The sequence below is a fragment of the Anomaloglossus baeobatrachus genome, chromosome 10 (genome assembly GCF_048569485.1).
Source record: "Anomaloglossus baeobatrachus isolate aAnoBae1 chromosome 10, aAnoBae1.hap1, whole genome shotgun sequence".
Taxonomy (NCBI): domain Eukaryota; kingdom Metazoa; phylum Chordata; class Amphibia; order Anura; family Aromobatidae; genus Anomaloglossus; species Anomaloglossus baeobatrachus.
In genome coordinates this window covers 7,676,341-7,692,554 of record NC_134362.1, presented here as the reverse complement: position 1 = coordinate 7,692,554, position 16,214 = coordinate 7,676,341, and the positions used below count along the sequence as shown (strand labels likewise).

At 51.8% G+C, this 16,214-nt stretch overlaps 1 protein-coding gene across 2 annotated transcripts in view; it reads left to right on the top strand.

Moving 5' to 3' along the window:
* Nucleotides 1-317: 317 nt before the first annotated feature.
* TRIM66 (tripartite motif containing 66) overlaps nt 318-16,214 on the top strand; it is a 48,781-nt gene continuing 32,884 nt past the window's right edge. For both annotated transcript variants that reach the window (XM_075325482.1, XM_075325481.1), the window contains exons 1-7: nt 318-527; nt 704-830; nt 1,904-2,020; nt 2,469-2,583; nt 3,091-3,237; nt 5,766-5,883; nt 7,135-7,979. In XM_075325482.1, coding sequence (XP_075181597.1) covers nt 365-527; nt 704-830; nt 1,904-2,020; nt 2,469-2,583; nt 3,091-3,237; nt 5,766-5,883; nt 7,135-7,979 — 1,632 coding nt within the window. In that variant the 5' untranslated portion in view covers nt 318-364. The remainder of the gene's footprint in view (nt 528-703; nt 831-1,903; nt 2,021-2,468; nt 2,584-3,090; nt 3,238-5,765; nt 5,884-7,134; nt 7,980-16,214) is intronic.

Here is a 16,214-nt window from a genome sequence, read left to right as displayed (position 1 = left end):
AGCCTGGACCTGGAGCCGAATCCTGTGCACAGAGGGATGGCGGATAATTACGGAGCCGCACCGCAGCCTGGACCTGGAGCCGAATCCTGTGCACAGAGGGATGGCGGATAATTACGGAGCCGCACCGCAGCCTGGATGGGTCTATAAATAGCCACTTTCCATGAGTGGCAGGAAAACAAGATAATTAGTGCCTGAACACAGGTGCCGTCCCCTCCAGCGTCACCTGCAGCTTCCAGAGCCGTCACTTCTCACAGCTGAGGGCTCGCTGCAATGTATACACGGGTTTAGCTCACACTGATACAGCGTCACCTGCAGAGATGGTGGAAAGGTCAGAGTCTGGGACTTGTAGTTCTCCAAACCACTGATGATGTCTTCTCTTTTACAGACGTGTTATGACTGTACAGAGAAGAACCCTGCACACAGCCTCTGCACCCGCTGTAATAAGTGGCTGTGCAGTACCTGCGCCGAGCAGCACCGGCACGGAAAGGCGGCGGCCGCAGAGCACTACCTGGCTCCAGCGCAGAGAGGTAACGGAGGGGTCCTGATGGGGGGAACCCAGCCCAAAATGGGGAATAAATCAGCGCAGTTAACAGCTTCCTTGTCAGTTTGTGTCGACTGTGAGTTTACATGGGGCTGCACCAGGTGGGGGCTCAGCTCTGCTGCATTGTACGGCCGCACGTGACGCTCTGCTTTATCCCCGCAGGAGGCGACGGAGCCACAAGCGCCCTGCTCTGTCCGATCCACAACCAAGAAGCGCTGAAGTTATTCTGTGAATCCTGCGACGTCCTGATGTGTCGCCACTGCCTGGTCCTGGAGCACAAGGATCACAGGTAGCAGCGCCCGCGCCGCGCTGCGCATGTGCACAGCGTGACAGAGCATACTGCAGAGCATCACTCTACCGACCTGCAGAGCATCACTCTACCGACCTGCAGAGCATCGCACCACTGACCTGCAGAGCATCGCTCCTCCTGACACATACAGGGATATATCTGCAGAGCATTGCACTACTGACCTGCAGAGCATTGCACTACTGACCTGCAGAGCATTGCACTACTGACCTGCAGAGCATTGCACTACTGACCTGCAGAGCATTGCACTACCGACCTGCAGAGCATCGCACTACCGACCTGCAGAGCATCACTCCTCCTGACACATACAGGGATATATCTGCAGAGCATCGCACCACCGACCTGCAGAGCATCGCACCACCGACCTGCAGAGCATCGCACCACCGACCTGCAGAGCATCGCACCACCGACCTGCAGAGCATCGCACCACCGACCTGCAGAGCATGACACCACCGACATGCAGAGCATCATACTACCGACCTGCAGAGCATCACACCACCGACCTGCAGAGCATCATACTACCGACCTGCAGAGCATCACACCACCGAGCTGCAGAGCATCGCTCCTCCCGGCACATACAGGGATATATCTGCAGAGCATCGCTCCCCTGACCTGCAGAGCATCACAATACCGACCGGCAGAGCATCACACTACCGACCGGCAGAGCATCGCACAACTGGCCTGCAGAGCATCGCGCCTCCTGACCTGCAGAGCATCTCTCTTACTGACACTTACACAGGGATATATCCTGCAGAGCATTATACCACTGACCTGCAGAGCATCGCTCCTCCTGACCTGCAGAGCATCGCTCCTCCTGACCTGCAGAGCATCGCTCCTCCTGACCTGCAGGGCATCGCTCCTCCTGACACATACACAGGGATATATCCTGCAGAGCATCGCACTACTGACCTGCAGAGCATCACACTACCGACCTGCAGAGCATCACACTACCGACCTGCAGAGCATCACACTACCAACCTGCAGAGCATCGCTCCTCCTGACCTGCAGAGCATCGCTCCTCCCGGCACATAGTGATGTTTTTATCTTTGGCGCAGATTTCGCAGACTGGATGAAGCTCTGCAGAACCAGCGAGTTTTGTTAGAAAATGTTATAACTCAAGTGGAGGAAAAGAAAATAGTCGTCCAGGCGGCCGGAAAACAGATGGAGGAGAGGTGAGAGCGGGTCCCGGGGTCTCGCACCGGAGGGTCTGTCGCGGCTTCATATCCTGATGTCACATTGTAGATATAGAGTCCGATCACGGCTGGTAAACAGATCATTTAAAGGGACAGTGTCCCCAGAAGCGGTGCCAGTGTTGGCGATCTCGTTGGTGGAATCTGATATCGTAGGTCGGAGCTCAATGACACGTTTGGCACCACTGACGGATCTCGGGCGCGGCGGTCTCATCAGTGGAGCTTTCCAATAATGGTCGGCAGGACCCCACCAACGAGGGCAGCCGGATGCGGATCAGTCCAGTTCTGATCTTGTGACTTCAGGATCCGTAAGCAGCACTGTTGCCTGACTTGGTTTGGCGGGAGACCCCCCCCATGTTATCCACAGAGGCTGATGGGAGACCCCCATGTTATCCGCAGAGGCTGACTTCTGCTTGTCCGTCTTCTGCAGGTTGTATGAGATTAAGCACATGCACAGAAAGGTGGAGAACCAGATAAAGATGACCAAGATGGTGATCATTAACGAGCTGAACAAGAGGATGAACACTCTGCTGGAGCAGCTGGAGGTGAGAGCGGCGGGGCCCGAATGAAGTGGTGCTGGAGGTGAGGGCGTGGGGCCCCGAACGGAGCAGTGCTGGAGGTGAGGGCGGGGGGCCCCGAATGGAGTGGTGCTGGAGGTGAGGGCGGGGGGCCCCGAATGGAGTGGTGCTGGAGGTGAGGGCGGGGGGCCCCGAATGGAGTGGTGCTGGAGGTGAGGGCGGGGGGCCCCGAATGGAGTGGTGCTGGAGGTGAGGGTGGCGCGGGACTTAGAGGGGTTGTCTGGAGGCGCGTTAATCCATATTGGAAGGCGAGTGGGGCCCATAAGCTGTCTGCTCATATCTTCCGGGACTCGTGCCCGATACCCGTCGACGAGAAAGTGAGCAGCACAGGACAAGCCTTCACTAAGAAGAGATACTGCACTATGATGTGGGGGAGGGGATAAAGTGACAACCGCTGCCGTACGAGCGGAGAGTTGTCGGCTCCCCTCCCCCGCGTCTTGTATCTCCGCTCTGATCTGTTTGTGTCTATTGCAGAAAATGACGAGTGAGAAGCAGCAGAAGTGCGAGCAGCAGCTGCAGACAGTGCTTCTTCTGAACCGTCAGCTGGAGCACGTGCAGAACTTTGTGAACTGGGCCATGTACAGCAAGAACAGCGCCCCCTTCCTGTTCAGCAAGGAGCTGGTATGTGCGGGTCATAATGTCACAGAATTACTCAGGACCTGGTCCGCCGGCTCCTCTCCCACAGTTCCTCTCCCGCTTCTCCTCTCTCACTACTTCTCTCCCGCGGTTCCTCTCCCATGTCTCCTTTCCCGTGGCTCCTCTCTCGCGGCTCCCCTCTCGCTGCTCCTCTCCTGCAGCTCCTCTCCCACTTCTTCTCTCCCGCTTCTCCTCTCTCGCTTCTCTTCTCCTGCAGCTCCTCTCCCACTTCTTCTCTCCCGCTTCTCCTCTCCTGCAGCTCCTCTCCTGCTTCTTCTGTCTTGCGGCTCCTCTCTCGCTTCTCCTCTCTCGCTTCTCCTCTCCCGCTTCTCCTCTCCTGCTTCTCCTCTCTCGCGGCTCCCCTCTTGCAGCTCCCCTCTTGCGGCTCCTCTCCCGCTTCTCCTCTCTCGCGGCTCCCCTCTCGTGGCTCCCCTCCCGCGGCTCCCCTCCCGCAGCTCCTCTCCCACAGCTCCTCTCCTGCGGCTCCCCTCTCGCGGCTCCTCACCTGCGGCTCCTCTCCCGCAGCTCCCCTCTCGCGGCTCCTCTCCCACGGCTCCCCTCTCGCGACTCCCCTCTCGCGGCTCTTCTCCCGCGGCTCCTCTCCCACGGCTCCCCTCTCGTGGCTCCCCTCTTGCGGCTCTCCTCCCGCAGCTCCTCTCCCACAGCTCCTCTCCTGCGGCTCCCCTCTCGCGGCTCCTCTCCTGCGGCTCCTCTCCCGCGGCTCCCCTCTCGCGGCTCCTCTCCCGCAGCTCCCCTCTTGCAGCTCCTCTCCTGCTTCTTCTGTCTTGCGGCTCCTCTCTCGCTTCTCCTCTCTCGCTTCTCCTCTCCCGCTTCTCCTCTCCTGCTTCTCCTCTCTTGCGGCTCCCCTCTTGCGGCTCCTCTCCCGCTTCTCCTCTCTCGCGGCTCCCCTCTCATGGCTCCCCTCCTGCTGCTCCTCTCTCGCGGCTCCCCTCCCGCAGCTCCTCTCCCACAGCTCCTCTCCTGCGGCTCCCCTCCCGCGGCTCCTCCCCTACGGCTCCTCTCCCACGGCTCCCCTCTTGTGGCTCCCCTCTCGCGACTCCCCTCTCGCGGCTCCTCTCCCACGGCTCCTTTCCCACGGCTCCCCTCTCGTGGCTCCCCTCTTGCGGCTCCTCTCTTGCGGCTCCTCTCCCACAGCTCCCCTCTCGCGGCTCCCCTCTCGCGGCTCCTCTCCTGCGGCTCCTCTCCTGCGGCTCCTCTCCCGCGGCTCCTCTCCCACAGCTCCCCTCTCGCGACTCCTCTCTCGCGGCTCCTCTCCCGCGGCTCCTCTCCCACGGCTCCCCTCTCGTCGCTCCCCTCTTGCGGCTCCCCTCTTGCGGCTCCTCTCCCACAGCTCCTCTCTCGCGGCTCCTCTCCTGCGGCTCCTCTCCCGCGGCTCCTCTCCCACAGCTCCCCTCTCGCGACTCCTCTCTCGCGGCTCCTCTCCCGCGGCTCCTCTCCCACGGCTCCTTTCCCACGGCTCCCCTCTCGTGGCTCCCCTCTCGTGGCTCCCCTCTCGCGGCTCCCCTCTCGCGGCTCCCCTCTCGCGGCTCCCCTCTCGCGGCTCCCCTCTCGAGGCTCCCCTCTCGCGGCTCCTCTCCTGCAGCTCCTCTCCTGCGGCTCCTCTCCCGCGACTCCTCTCCCACAGTTCCCCTCTCGCGGCTCCCCTCTCGCGACTCCTCTCCCGCGGCTCCTCTCCTGCCGCTCGGCTTTGCAATGACTTATTGATCAGCAGGTTGATAAAGTAGACAAAGTGGCAGCAATAAAAGGCGGAACTGCTGCGTCTTGTGGAGAAATTGGTCACAATTTCAAGATCTCTGCTTGCTGTCAGTAGGTAGCAATCCTAAACTATCAGTATTTCTCACTGCTGAGGCTTTGTTACAGTTGCATTCAGTCTGACAGTCTCGAGGCCTCCGGGACTTCAGAGGATTTAGGAAATGATCGCTGAGACCATATCCTGCAGAAGTCTCGGCGGTGCCATTACTTTTGCCCTTTTTCTGGATTGTTTTCTGATGCACCAAAATGTGATCTGTAGCACATACATCAGGTAGTGTTTCCAGGAGGGGAATATTCATGACCCCCGATCATTAGGGGCCCAAAAGCCCACGAGACAGAGTAACCCCGGCCAGTAAAGTCTGCTCTCCTCCTCAGTCTCTGCCTCCCGCCTGCCGGGGGCGGTGCGCTCTGGATGATTGACAGTTCAGACAGCGGCTTTGCTCTGCAGCATCAGAGGAGCGCAGGGGACGGAGCTGCCTGGATCCAGCGATCCTCCAGCTTCAGAGCAGCGTTCACAAGCTCTATAGTAAAAGGATTGTAAGTGCTGTGCACCATGCCTAGAACACAAGCCACTGCTGATATTCTGCAGTGGTAGCCGGTAACCTAGATAACGAACTGATATAATTTAAATATCCTGCTGATCATGAGGAAGGGGAGGAGTCATGCTGAGAGGTTAACTGTAAAGGTGCTGGTTTGAGGAAACCCCTTTATCCATTAGTTAACACTTCATGTTGCTGCAGATTGTTTTCCAGATGCAGCGGCTCCTGGAGACGAGCTGCGGAGGTGACTTTGGACGTCCCCTGAAGATGAAATTCAGCTGGGAACCCTCTTTTTGGACCAAGCAAATCTCCAACCTTGGTACGTCATTACTGGAGAGGGTGACAGTAGGGGATATTTCTCACCCGTGGTGCCGGACCCCTGGACAGTGCCGGATGCCTTGTGATTGCAGTGTTAGAGGGTGATAGTAGGGGACATTTCTCACCCATGGTGCCGGACCCCTGGACAGTGCCGGATGCCTTGTGATTGCAGTGTTAGAGGGTGATAGTAGGGGACATTTCTCACCCATGGTGCCGGACCCCTGGACAGTGCCGGATGCCTTGTGATTGCAGTGTTAGAGGGTGATAGTAGGGGACATTTCTCACCCATGGTGCCGGACCCCTGGACAGTGCGGGATGCCTTGTGATTGCAGTGTTAGAGGGTGATAGTAGGGGACCTTTCTCACCCGTGGTGCCAGACCCCTGGACAGTGCCGGATGCCTTGTGATTGCAGTGTTAGAGGGTGATAGTAGGGGACCTTTCTCACCCGTGGTGCCGGACCCCTGGACAGTGCGGGATGCCTTGTGATTGCAGTGTTAGAGGGTGATAGTAGGGGACATTTCTCACCCGTGGTGCCGGACCCCTGGACAGTGCGGGATTCCTTGTGATTGCACTGTTAGAGGGTGATAGTAGGAGACATTTCTCACCCATGGTGCCGGACCCCTGGACAGTGCCGGATGCCTTGTGATTGCAGTGTTAGAGGGTGATAGTAGGGGACATTTCTCACCCGTGGTGCCGGACCCCTGGACAGTGCGGGATGCCTTGTGATTGCAGTGTTAGAGGGTGATAGTAGGGGACATTTCTCACCCGTGGTGCCGGACCCCTGGACAGTGCGGGATGCCTTGTGATTGCAGTGTTAGAGGGTGATAGTAGGGGACATTTCTCACCCATGGTGCCGGACCCCTGGACAGTGCGGGATGCCTTGTGATTGCAGTGTTAGAGGGTGATAGTAGGGGACATTTCTCACCCGTGGTGCCGGACCCCTGGACAGTGCCGGATGCCTTGTGATTGCAGTGTTAGAGGGTGATAGTAGGGGACATTTCTCACCCATGGTGCCGGACCCCTGGACAGTGCGGGATGCCTTGTGATTGCAGTGTTAGAGGGTGATAGTAGGAGACATTTCTCACCCGTGGTGCCGGACCCCTGGACAGTGCGGGATGCCTTGTGATTGCACTGTTAGAGGGTGATAGTAGGAGACATTTCTCACCCATGGTGCCGGACCCCTGGACAGTGCCGGATGCCTTGTGATTGCAGTGTTGCCATATTCCTGCACTGATTGTCGCTCTTTTCGCAGGTTGCATACTGACGGACGCTGCGCACTTACCTCCCGCTGACGTCCCCACTTATGGACCTATAGATGACGTGCAGTCACCGTATTACCCGGCTCATCATCCTGCCCCCAATACTCACCTGGCCACCATCAATAGCTCCCAGAGCTACGCACCCACCGTGCAGTGCCCCACCCCAGTGTGCTGTGCTCACTGCCACACGCTGCCCTCCATCACTAAGAGCCAGCCCACCGTAAGCCACCACATGAACTTCACCCACTCCACCACCATCAAGCAGCAGGTGGTGCAGCCCATACAGTACAGCGCCAGTAAGGAGCAGAAGTGCCTGTCCCGACCACTGAGAGTCATTCAGCCATGGCTGCCGCAACAGCCACCCGCAGACCATGAGAACTCCCCTTACTGGTCGGATAGTCAGCCGCAGAGAGCCGCCATCCAGCCCCCCGTGCAGAACGTCGCCCCCATATGTTCTGGGACATCGCAGGACTATAGCCAGGTGCACACCGCCATACCGCTGAGCACCACGACGCCATTACCGGCCCCCTCTGTGCAGCTGCAGCTGGGCCCAGTGCACAGTGTCCAACAGCAGAGACACCCGAGCCAAAGCCAGACCACGGTGTGCCCGGCCGACACCACCCACGAGCAGGTGATGCACCACAGTCTGGACCTCATCAACCAGCAGTTTGAGCTGGAGCAAATGCAGAAAGGACTGGAGCTTCTCCTGCAGAGCCAACCGCCAAATGTGCAGAGCAAGCAGCCGCAGCACGTCCAGCAGACCATCGTGGGCCAGATCAACTACATTGTGCGCCAGCCCGCACCCCTGCCGCTGCAGAGCCAAGAAGACGTACCTCCGGTCAGTGCGCCACGCGGGTCCTAATTACCAGTATATGTAAAGCTGGCCATAAATGTATAGGGAAAGAAGGATCATGCATGTGGATTCAGCATGCCCGATCCCTCGGGAGATTGTCTGGAAGCCGCTCATGTCTCCTTCTTGCTTATCATGGTATTGGTGGGTCGGAGTGTAAAGGTGTCGGGTCAGAAGACGTTTATCTGTGTCCTGCGATGTAGATCTGCCATCACTTTATGACCTCTGGGCCCCAATTCTGGGCAGAAGCCGCTGTAGTAAAGTGCCACACGGCAGCTTTCTACCCAGACAGGCAGGGGGCGCTGTGGAGGTATATAGCAGTATGCCATCACTGTATAACGGGGGAGAAGCTAATAAGTGCACGGTATGTGCCCATATGGATACGGACAAAGGTTAGAGGGAACCGGTCATGTAATAAACACTATTACCTGCCGATATGGGGCTAATCTGCAGGTCAATAGCCCCACTGCCAGAAATTAGCTTTATTCCTCCCAGCAGCCTGGGGCTTTCAGTCACAGAGGTGCATCCGGCGCAGGTTCAGTCTCCGCTCAGTGTATAGTGAGCAGCTGCTGTAACTGTCCCCCCTCCCCCACAATGACTGACAGCCAGTGCTAATGATGAGCTCTAATGCTGCGCTGTCAGTCAGTGACGGGGAGCGGTTACAGCTGCCGCAGCACAGTGTATGTAATGTACAGCCCGCAGCACAGTGTGTATATAATGTAATGTAGAGCCCGCAGCACAGTGTGTATATAATATAACTAGCTGTACTACCCGGCTTCGCCCGGGTTAATAACTGTTGTTAACAAAATAGAATGTATTAACATTCCCGGGATAGAATGTATAAATAGAATGTATTAACGCCCGGGATAGTAACTGCCTCTCTGTTTCTCTCCCAGTCTCTGTCTGTCCTCTGTATATATCTCTGTCTCTCTCTTTATCTCTTTGTCTGTCTGTCTCTTTCCCTGTCTGTCTCTGACTGTCTCTGTCTCTTTCTCCGTCTGTCTCAATCTCTTTCCCTGTCTGTCTGTCTATCTATCACTTTCCCTGTCTGTCTCTTTCCCTCTGTCTCTGTCCCTGTGTCTGTCTCTTTGTCTGTCTCTTTCCCTGTCTGTCTCTTTTCCTCTCTTTCCCTGTCAGTCTGTCTCTTTGTCTGTGTCTGTCTCTTTGTGTCTGCCTCTTTCCCTGTCTGTGTCTGTCTCTTTCCCTGGCTACATTGTGACACGCCAACATTCCATATAAGGGCGTGGCTGTGCATTCTTCTGAAGTTCTGGCTGCACTGTGGCTCCCAGCTCCATTCGCTTTAACGGAGGCAGTTTTTTTGGTGAATAACTGTAAAGCGTGGGGTTAAACTTTCCCCTCAAAACATAGCCTATGACGCTCTCAGGGTCCAGAAGTGTGAGTGTGCAAACTTTTGTGGCTGTAGCTGCGACGGTGCAGATGCCAATCCCGGACATACATACATACATACATACATACATACACACATTCAGCTTTATATATTAGGCTAGGCGGGCAGGGAAGCCAGGGATGTAAAACCACGGCTAAGGGAAGCAGCCATGAGCAAAAAGTAAAGGAAATTTGATGCTGCAATAAGAAGGTCGTAAAAATTCCCACGCGTTCCGCTGCTTGGCAGCTTCGTCAGGGGTGACTATGAATGGAATGCATGGACATACTGTATATATCTAATATATAAAGCTGAATGTGTGTGTGTATGTGTGTGTATGTATGTCCGGGATTGGCATCTGCACCGTCGCAGCTACAGCCACAAAATTTTGTACACTCACAATTCTGGACCCCGAGAGCGTCATAAGCTATGTTTTGAGGGGAAATTGTAACACCGTTCTTTATAGTTATTCACCAAAAAACCTGCCTCCATTAAAGCGAATGGAGCTGGGAGCCACAGTGCAGCCAGAACTTCAGAAGAATGCGCAGCCACGCCCTTATATGGAATGTTGGCGTGTCACAATGCAGCCAGGGAAAAAGACAGACACAGACAGGGTAAGAAACAGACACAAGAGACAGACAGACAAAGAGACAGACTGACAGGGAAAGAGAGAGACAGGTTAAGAGACAGACACAGACAGGTAAAGAGACAGACAAAGAGACAGACACAAGGAAAGAGAGGGAAAGAGACAGACAGGGAAAGAGAGGGAAAGAGACAGAGAGAGAGAGAGAGACAGATATATATATATATATATATACAGAGGGGGAGACAGACAGAGAATGGGAGAGAAACAGAGAGACAGTTACTATCCCGGGCAGCGCCGGGTGCTATGTTGTGTGGCAAAATTTTAACCCCGCGCCTTCCAATTTACCAATCAATTTTGCCCCTAGCTACATAATGGGGAAAAAGTTAAACAAAAAGTGTTGGGGGCAAATTGACAGCTGCCAGATGTGAACAAGGGGGACTTAAAGAATGAGAGCGATGGCGCCATAAAGTATTTACAGTACAGTTGCTAAGGTGGGGCCCGACATGGGATACTCACCACACTCGGGGATATGAACACACACAAAATGCGCCACACACTACCACGTACATGAACACATATACCACCCTCAGCACACATTTCACCAAGTGAAACAATTTAATAATTACATTTCTATCTATTTGTTCTGTGGTGTTTGTGTGCAGAATACATTTTTGTTAATACATTCTATTTTGTTAACAGCAGTTATTAACCCAGGTGAAGCCGGGTAGTACAGCTAGTATATATATATATATACCTGACTGGCTTTTGTCAGTCTTTTTGAATTTATCTTTGTGGTTTGCCTGCTTTGATATATATATATATATATATATATATATCTCTATCAATCTATATATCTATATCTATAATATATAAAGCTGAATGTGTGTGTGTGTGTGTGTCTGTGTGTGTGTGTGTGTGTATGTATGTCCGGGATTGGCATCTGCACCGTCGCAGCTACAGCCACAAAATTTTGCACACTCACACTTCTGGACCCCAAGAGCGTCATGGGCTATGTTTTGAGGGGAAATTGTAACACCGCGCTTTACAGTTATTCACCAAAAAACCTGCCTCCATTAAAGCGAATGGAGCTGGGAGCCACAGTGCAGCCAGAACTTCAGAAGAATGCGCAGCTGTACTACCCGGCTTCGCCCGGGTTAATAACTGCTGCCCAGGATAGTAACTGTCTCTCTGTTTCTCTCCCATTCTCTGTCTCTCTCCCCCTCTGTATATCTCTCTCTGTCTCTCTCTCTCGCTCTATCTCTCTCTCTCTCTGTATCTCTGTCTGTCTCTTTCTCCGTCTGTCTCAATCTCTTTCCCTGTCTGTCTCTCTGTCACTTTTCCTGTTTGTCTCTTTCCCTGTCTGTCTCTTTCCCTCTCAGTCTGTATCTTTGTCTGTCTCTTACCCTGTCTGTCTGTTTCTTACCCTGTCTGTGTCTGCCTCTTTCCCTGTCTGTGTCTGCCTCTTTCCCTGGCTGCATTGTGACACGCCAACATTCCATATAAAGGCGTGGCTGCGCATTCTTCTGAAGTTCTGGCTGCACTGTGGCTCCCAGCTCCATTCGCTTTAATGGAGGCAGGTTTTTTGGCGAATAACTGTAAAGCGCGGGGTTAAAATTTCCCCTCAAAACATAGCCTATGACGCTTTTGGGGTCCAGAAGTGTGAGTGTGCAAAATTTTGTGGCTGTAGCTGCGACGGTGCAGATGCCAATCCCGGACATACATACACACATGCACACATTCAGCTTTATATATTAGATGTAGAGCCCGCAGTGTGGTGTGTATATAATGTAATGTAAAGCCCGCAGCACAGTGTGTATATAATATAATGTAGAGCCCGCAGTGTGGTGTGTATATAATGTAATGTAGAGCCCGCAGCACAGTGTGTATATAATATAATGTAGAGCCCGCAGTGTGGTGTGTGTATATAATGTAATGTAGAGCCCGCAGCACAGTGTGTATATAATATAATGTAGAGCGCGCAGTGTGGTGTGTATATAATGTAATGTAGAGCCCGCAGCACAGTGTGTATATAATATAATGTAGAGTGCGCAGTGCAGTGTGTATATAATATAATGTAGAGCCCGCAGCACAGTGTGTATATAATATAATGTAGAGCGCGCAGTGCAGTGTGTATATAATATAATGTAGAGCCCGCAGCACAGTGTGTATATAATATAATGTAGAGCCCGCAGCACAGTGTGTATATAATGTAATGTAGAGTGTGCAGTGTGGTGTGTATATACTATAATGTAGAGCGCGCAGTGTGGTGTGTGTATATAATGTAATGTAGAGCACGCAGTGTGGTGTGTATATAATATAATGTAGAGCCCGCAGCAGTGTGTATATAATATAATGTAGAGCGCGCAGTGTGGTGTGTATATAATATAATGTAGAGCCCGCAGCACAGTGTGTATATACTATAATGTAGAGCGCGCAGTGTGGTGTGTATATAATGTAATGTAGAGCGCGCAGTGTGGTGTGTATATAATTTAATGTAGAGCGCGCAGTGTGGTGTGTGTATATAATATAATTTAGAGCCCGCAGCACAGTGTGTATATAATATAATGTAGAGCGCGCAGTGTGGTGTGTATATAATGTAATGTAGAGCGCGAAGTGTGGTGTGTATATAATGTAATGTAGAGCGCGCAGTGTGGTGTGTATATAATATAATGTAGAGCGCGCAGTGCAGTGTGTATATAATGTAATGTAGAGCCCGCAGCACAGTGTGTATATAATATAATGTAGAGCGCGCAGTGTGGTGTGTATAGAATATAATTTAGAGCCCGCAGTGCAGTGTGTATATAATGTAATGTAGAGCCCGCAGCACAGTGTGTATATAATATAATGTAGAGCGCGCAGTGTGGCGTGTATATAATGTAATGTAGAGTGCGCAGTGTGGTGTGTATATAATGTAATGTAGAGCGCGCAGTGTGGTGTGTATATAATATAATGTAGAGTGCGCAGTGTGGTGTGTATATAATGTAATGTAGAGCGCGCAGTGTGGTGTGTATATAATCTAATGTAGAGTGTGCAGTATGGTGTGTGTATAATATAATTTAGAGCCCGCAGTGCAGTGTGTACATAATGTAATGTAGAGCCCGCAGCACAGTGTGTATATAATATAATGTAGAGCGTGCAGTGTGGTGTGTATATAATGTAATGTAGAGCGCGCAGTGTGGTGTGTATATAATATAATGTAGAGCCCGCAGCAGTGTGTATATAATATAATGTAGAGCGCGCAGTGTGGTGTGTATATAATATAATGTAGAGCCCGCAGCACAGTGTGTATATACTATAATGTAGAGCACGCAGTGTGGTGTGTATATAATGTAATGTAGAGCGCGCAGTGTGGTGTGTATATAATTTAATGTAGAGCGCGCAGTGTGGTGTGTGTATATAATATAATTTAGAGCCCGCAGCACAGTGTGTATATAATATAATGTAGAGCGCGCAGTGTGGTGTGTATATAATGTAATGTAGAGCGCGCAGTGCAGTGTGTATATAATGTAATGTAGAGCCCGCAGCACAGTGTGTATATAATATAATGTAGAGCCCGCAGCACAGTGTGTATATAATATAATGTAGAGTGTGCAGTATGGTGTGTGTATAATATAATTTAGAGCCCGCAGTGCAGTGTGTACATAATGTAATGTAGAGCCCGCAGCACAGTGTGTATATAATGTAATGTAGAGCGTGCAGTGTGGTGTGTATATAATGTAATGTAGAGCGCGCAGTGTGGTGTGTATATAATATAATGTAGAGTGCGCAGTGTGGTGTGTATATAATGTAATGTAGAGCGCGCAGTGTGGTGTGTATATAATATAATGTAGAGTGTGCAGTATGGTGTGTATATAATATAATTTAGAGCCCGCAGTGCAGTGTGTATATAATGTAATGTAGAGCGTGCAGTGTGGTGTGTATATAATGTAATGTAGCGTGCGCAGTGTGGTGTGTGTATAATATAATGTAGAGCGCGCAGTGTGGTGTGTATATAATGTAATGTAGAGCGCGCAGTGTGGTGTGTATATAATGTAATGTAGAGCGCGCAGTGTGGTGTGTATATAATGTAATGTAGAGCGCGCAGTGTGGTGTGTATATAATGTAATGTAGAGCGCGCAGTGTGGTGTGTGTATATAATATAATGTAGAGCCCGCAGTGCAGTGTGTATATAATGTAATGTAGCGTGCGCAGTGTGGTGTGGTGTGTATAATATAATGTAGAGCCCGCAGTGCAGTGTGTGTATATAATGTAATGTAGCGTGCGCAGTGCAGTGTGTATATAATGTAATGTAGCGTGCGCAGTGCAGTGTGTATATAATGTAATGTAGAGTGCGCAGTGCAGTGTGTATATAATGTAATGTAGAGCGCGCAGTGCAGTGTGTATATAATGTAATGTAGCGTGCGCAGTGCAGTGTGTATATAATGTAATGTAGAGTGCGCAGTGCAGTGTGTGTATATAATGTAATGTAGCGTGCGCAGTGCAGTGTGTATATAATGTAATGTAGAAAGTGCAGGTGAAATAAATATTGAACACGTCACCAATTTTCTAAGTTAATCAATTTCTGAAGCTGCTCTAGACATGAATTTCTCACCAGATGTCGGTAACAACCTGTCCAATCCACACAGGCAAAGAAATCACCATAGATGTCCATAAATTATGTGTAATAATGAGAAATTACACAGGGAAAACGTATTGCACACGTATCTGAAATGTATTTAATACTTAGTACATTCTCCTTTGTTGGTGCTGAAGCTCCAGACGCCTCCTGTATGGAGACACTAGTCACCTGCATTGCTCAGGTGGATTTTGGTCCATTCTTCCGCACACACTCCTCACATCCTGTATGGAGACACTAGTCACCTGCATTGCTCAGGTGGATTTGTCCCTTTCTTCCGCACACACTCCTCACATCCTGTATGGAGACACTAGTCGCCTGCATTGCTCAGGTGGATTTGTCCCTTTCTTCCGCACACACTCCTCACATCCTGTATGGAGACACTAGTCACCTGCATTGCTCAGGTGGATTTTGGCCCATTCTTCCGCACACACTCCTCACATCCTGTATGGAGACACTAGTCGCCTGCATTGCTCAGGTGGATTTTGGTCCATTATTCTGCACACACTCCTCACATCCTGTATGGAGACACTAGTCACCTGCATTGCTCAGGTGGATTTTGGCCCATTCTTCCGCACACACTCCTCACATCCTGTATGGAGACACTAGTCGCCTGCATTGCTCAGGTGGATTTGGCCCATTCTTCCGCACACACTCCTCACATCCTGTATGGAGACACTAGTCACCTGCATTGCTCAGGTGGATTTTGGTCCATTCTTCCGCACACACTCCTCACATCCTGTATGGAGACACTAGTCTCCTGCATTGCTCAGGTGGATTTTGGCCCATTCTTCTGCACACACTCCTCACATCCTGTATGGAGACACTAGTCACCTGCATTGCTCAGGTGGATTTTGGTCCATTCTTCCGCACACACTCCTCACATCCTGTATGGAGACACTAGTCACCTGCATTGCTCAGGTGGATTTTGGCCCATTCTTCCGCACACACTCCTCACATCCTGTATGGAGACACTAGTCGCCTGCATTGCTCAGGTGGATTTGTCCCTTTCTTCCGCACACACTCCTCACATCCTGTATGGAGACACTAGTCACCTGCATTGCTCAGGTGGATTTTGGCCCATTCTTCCGCACACACTCCTCACATCCTGTATGGAGACACTAGTCGCCTGCATTGCTCAGGTGGATTTGTCCCTTTCTTCCGCACACACTCCTCACATCCTGTATGGAGACACTAGTCACCTGCATTGCTCAGGTGGATTTTGGCCCATTCTTCCGCACACACTCCTCACATCCTGTATGGAGACACTAGTCACCTGCATTGCTCAGGTGGATTTTGGTCCATTATTCTGCACACACTCCTCACATCCTGTATGGAGACACTAGTCACCTGCATTGCTCAGGTGGATTTTGGCCCATTCTTCCGCACACACTCCTCACATCCTGTATGGAGACACTAGTCGCCTGCATTGCTCAGGTGGATTTGGCCCATTCTTCCGCACACACTCCTCACATCCTGTATGGAGACACTAGTCACCTGCATTGCTCAGGTGGATTTTGGTCCATTCTTCCGCACACACTCCTCACATCCTGTATGGAGACACTAGTCTCCTGCATTGCTCAGGTGGATTTTGGCCCATTCTTCTGCACACACTCCTCACATCCTGTATGGAGACAC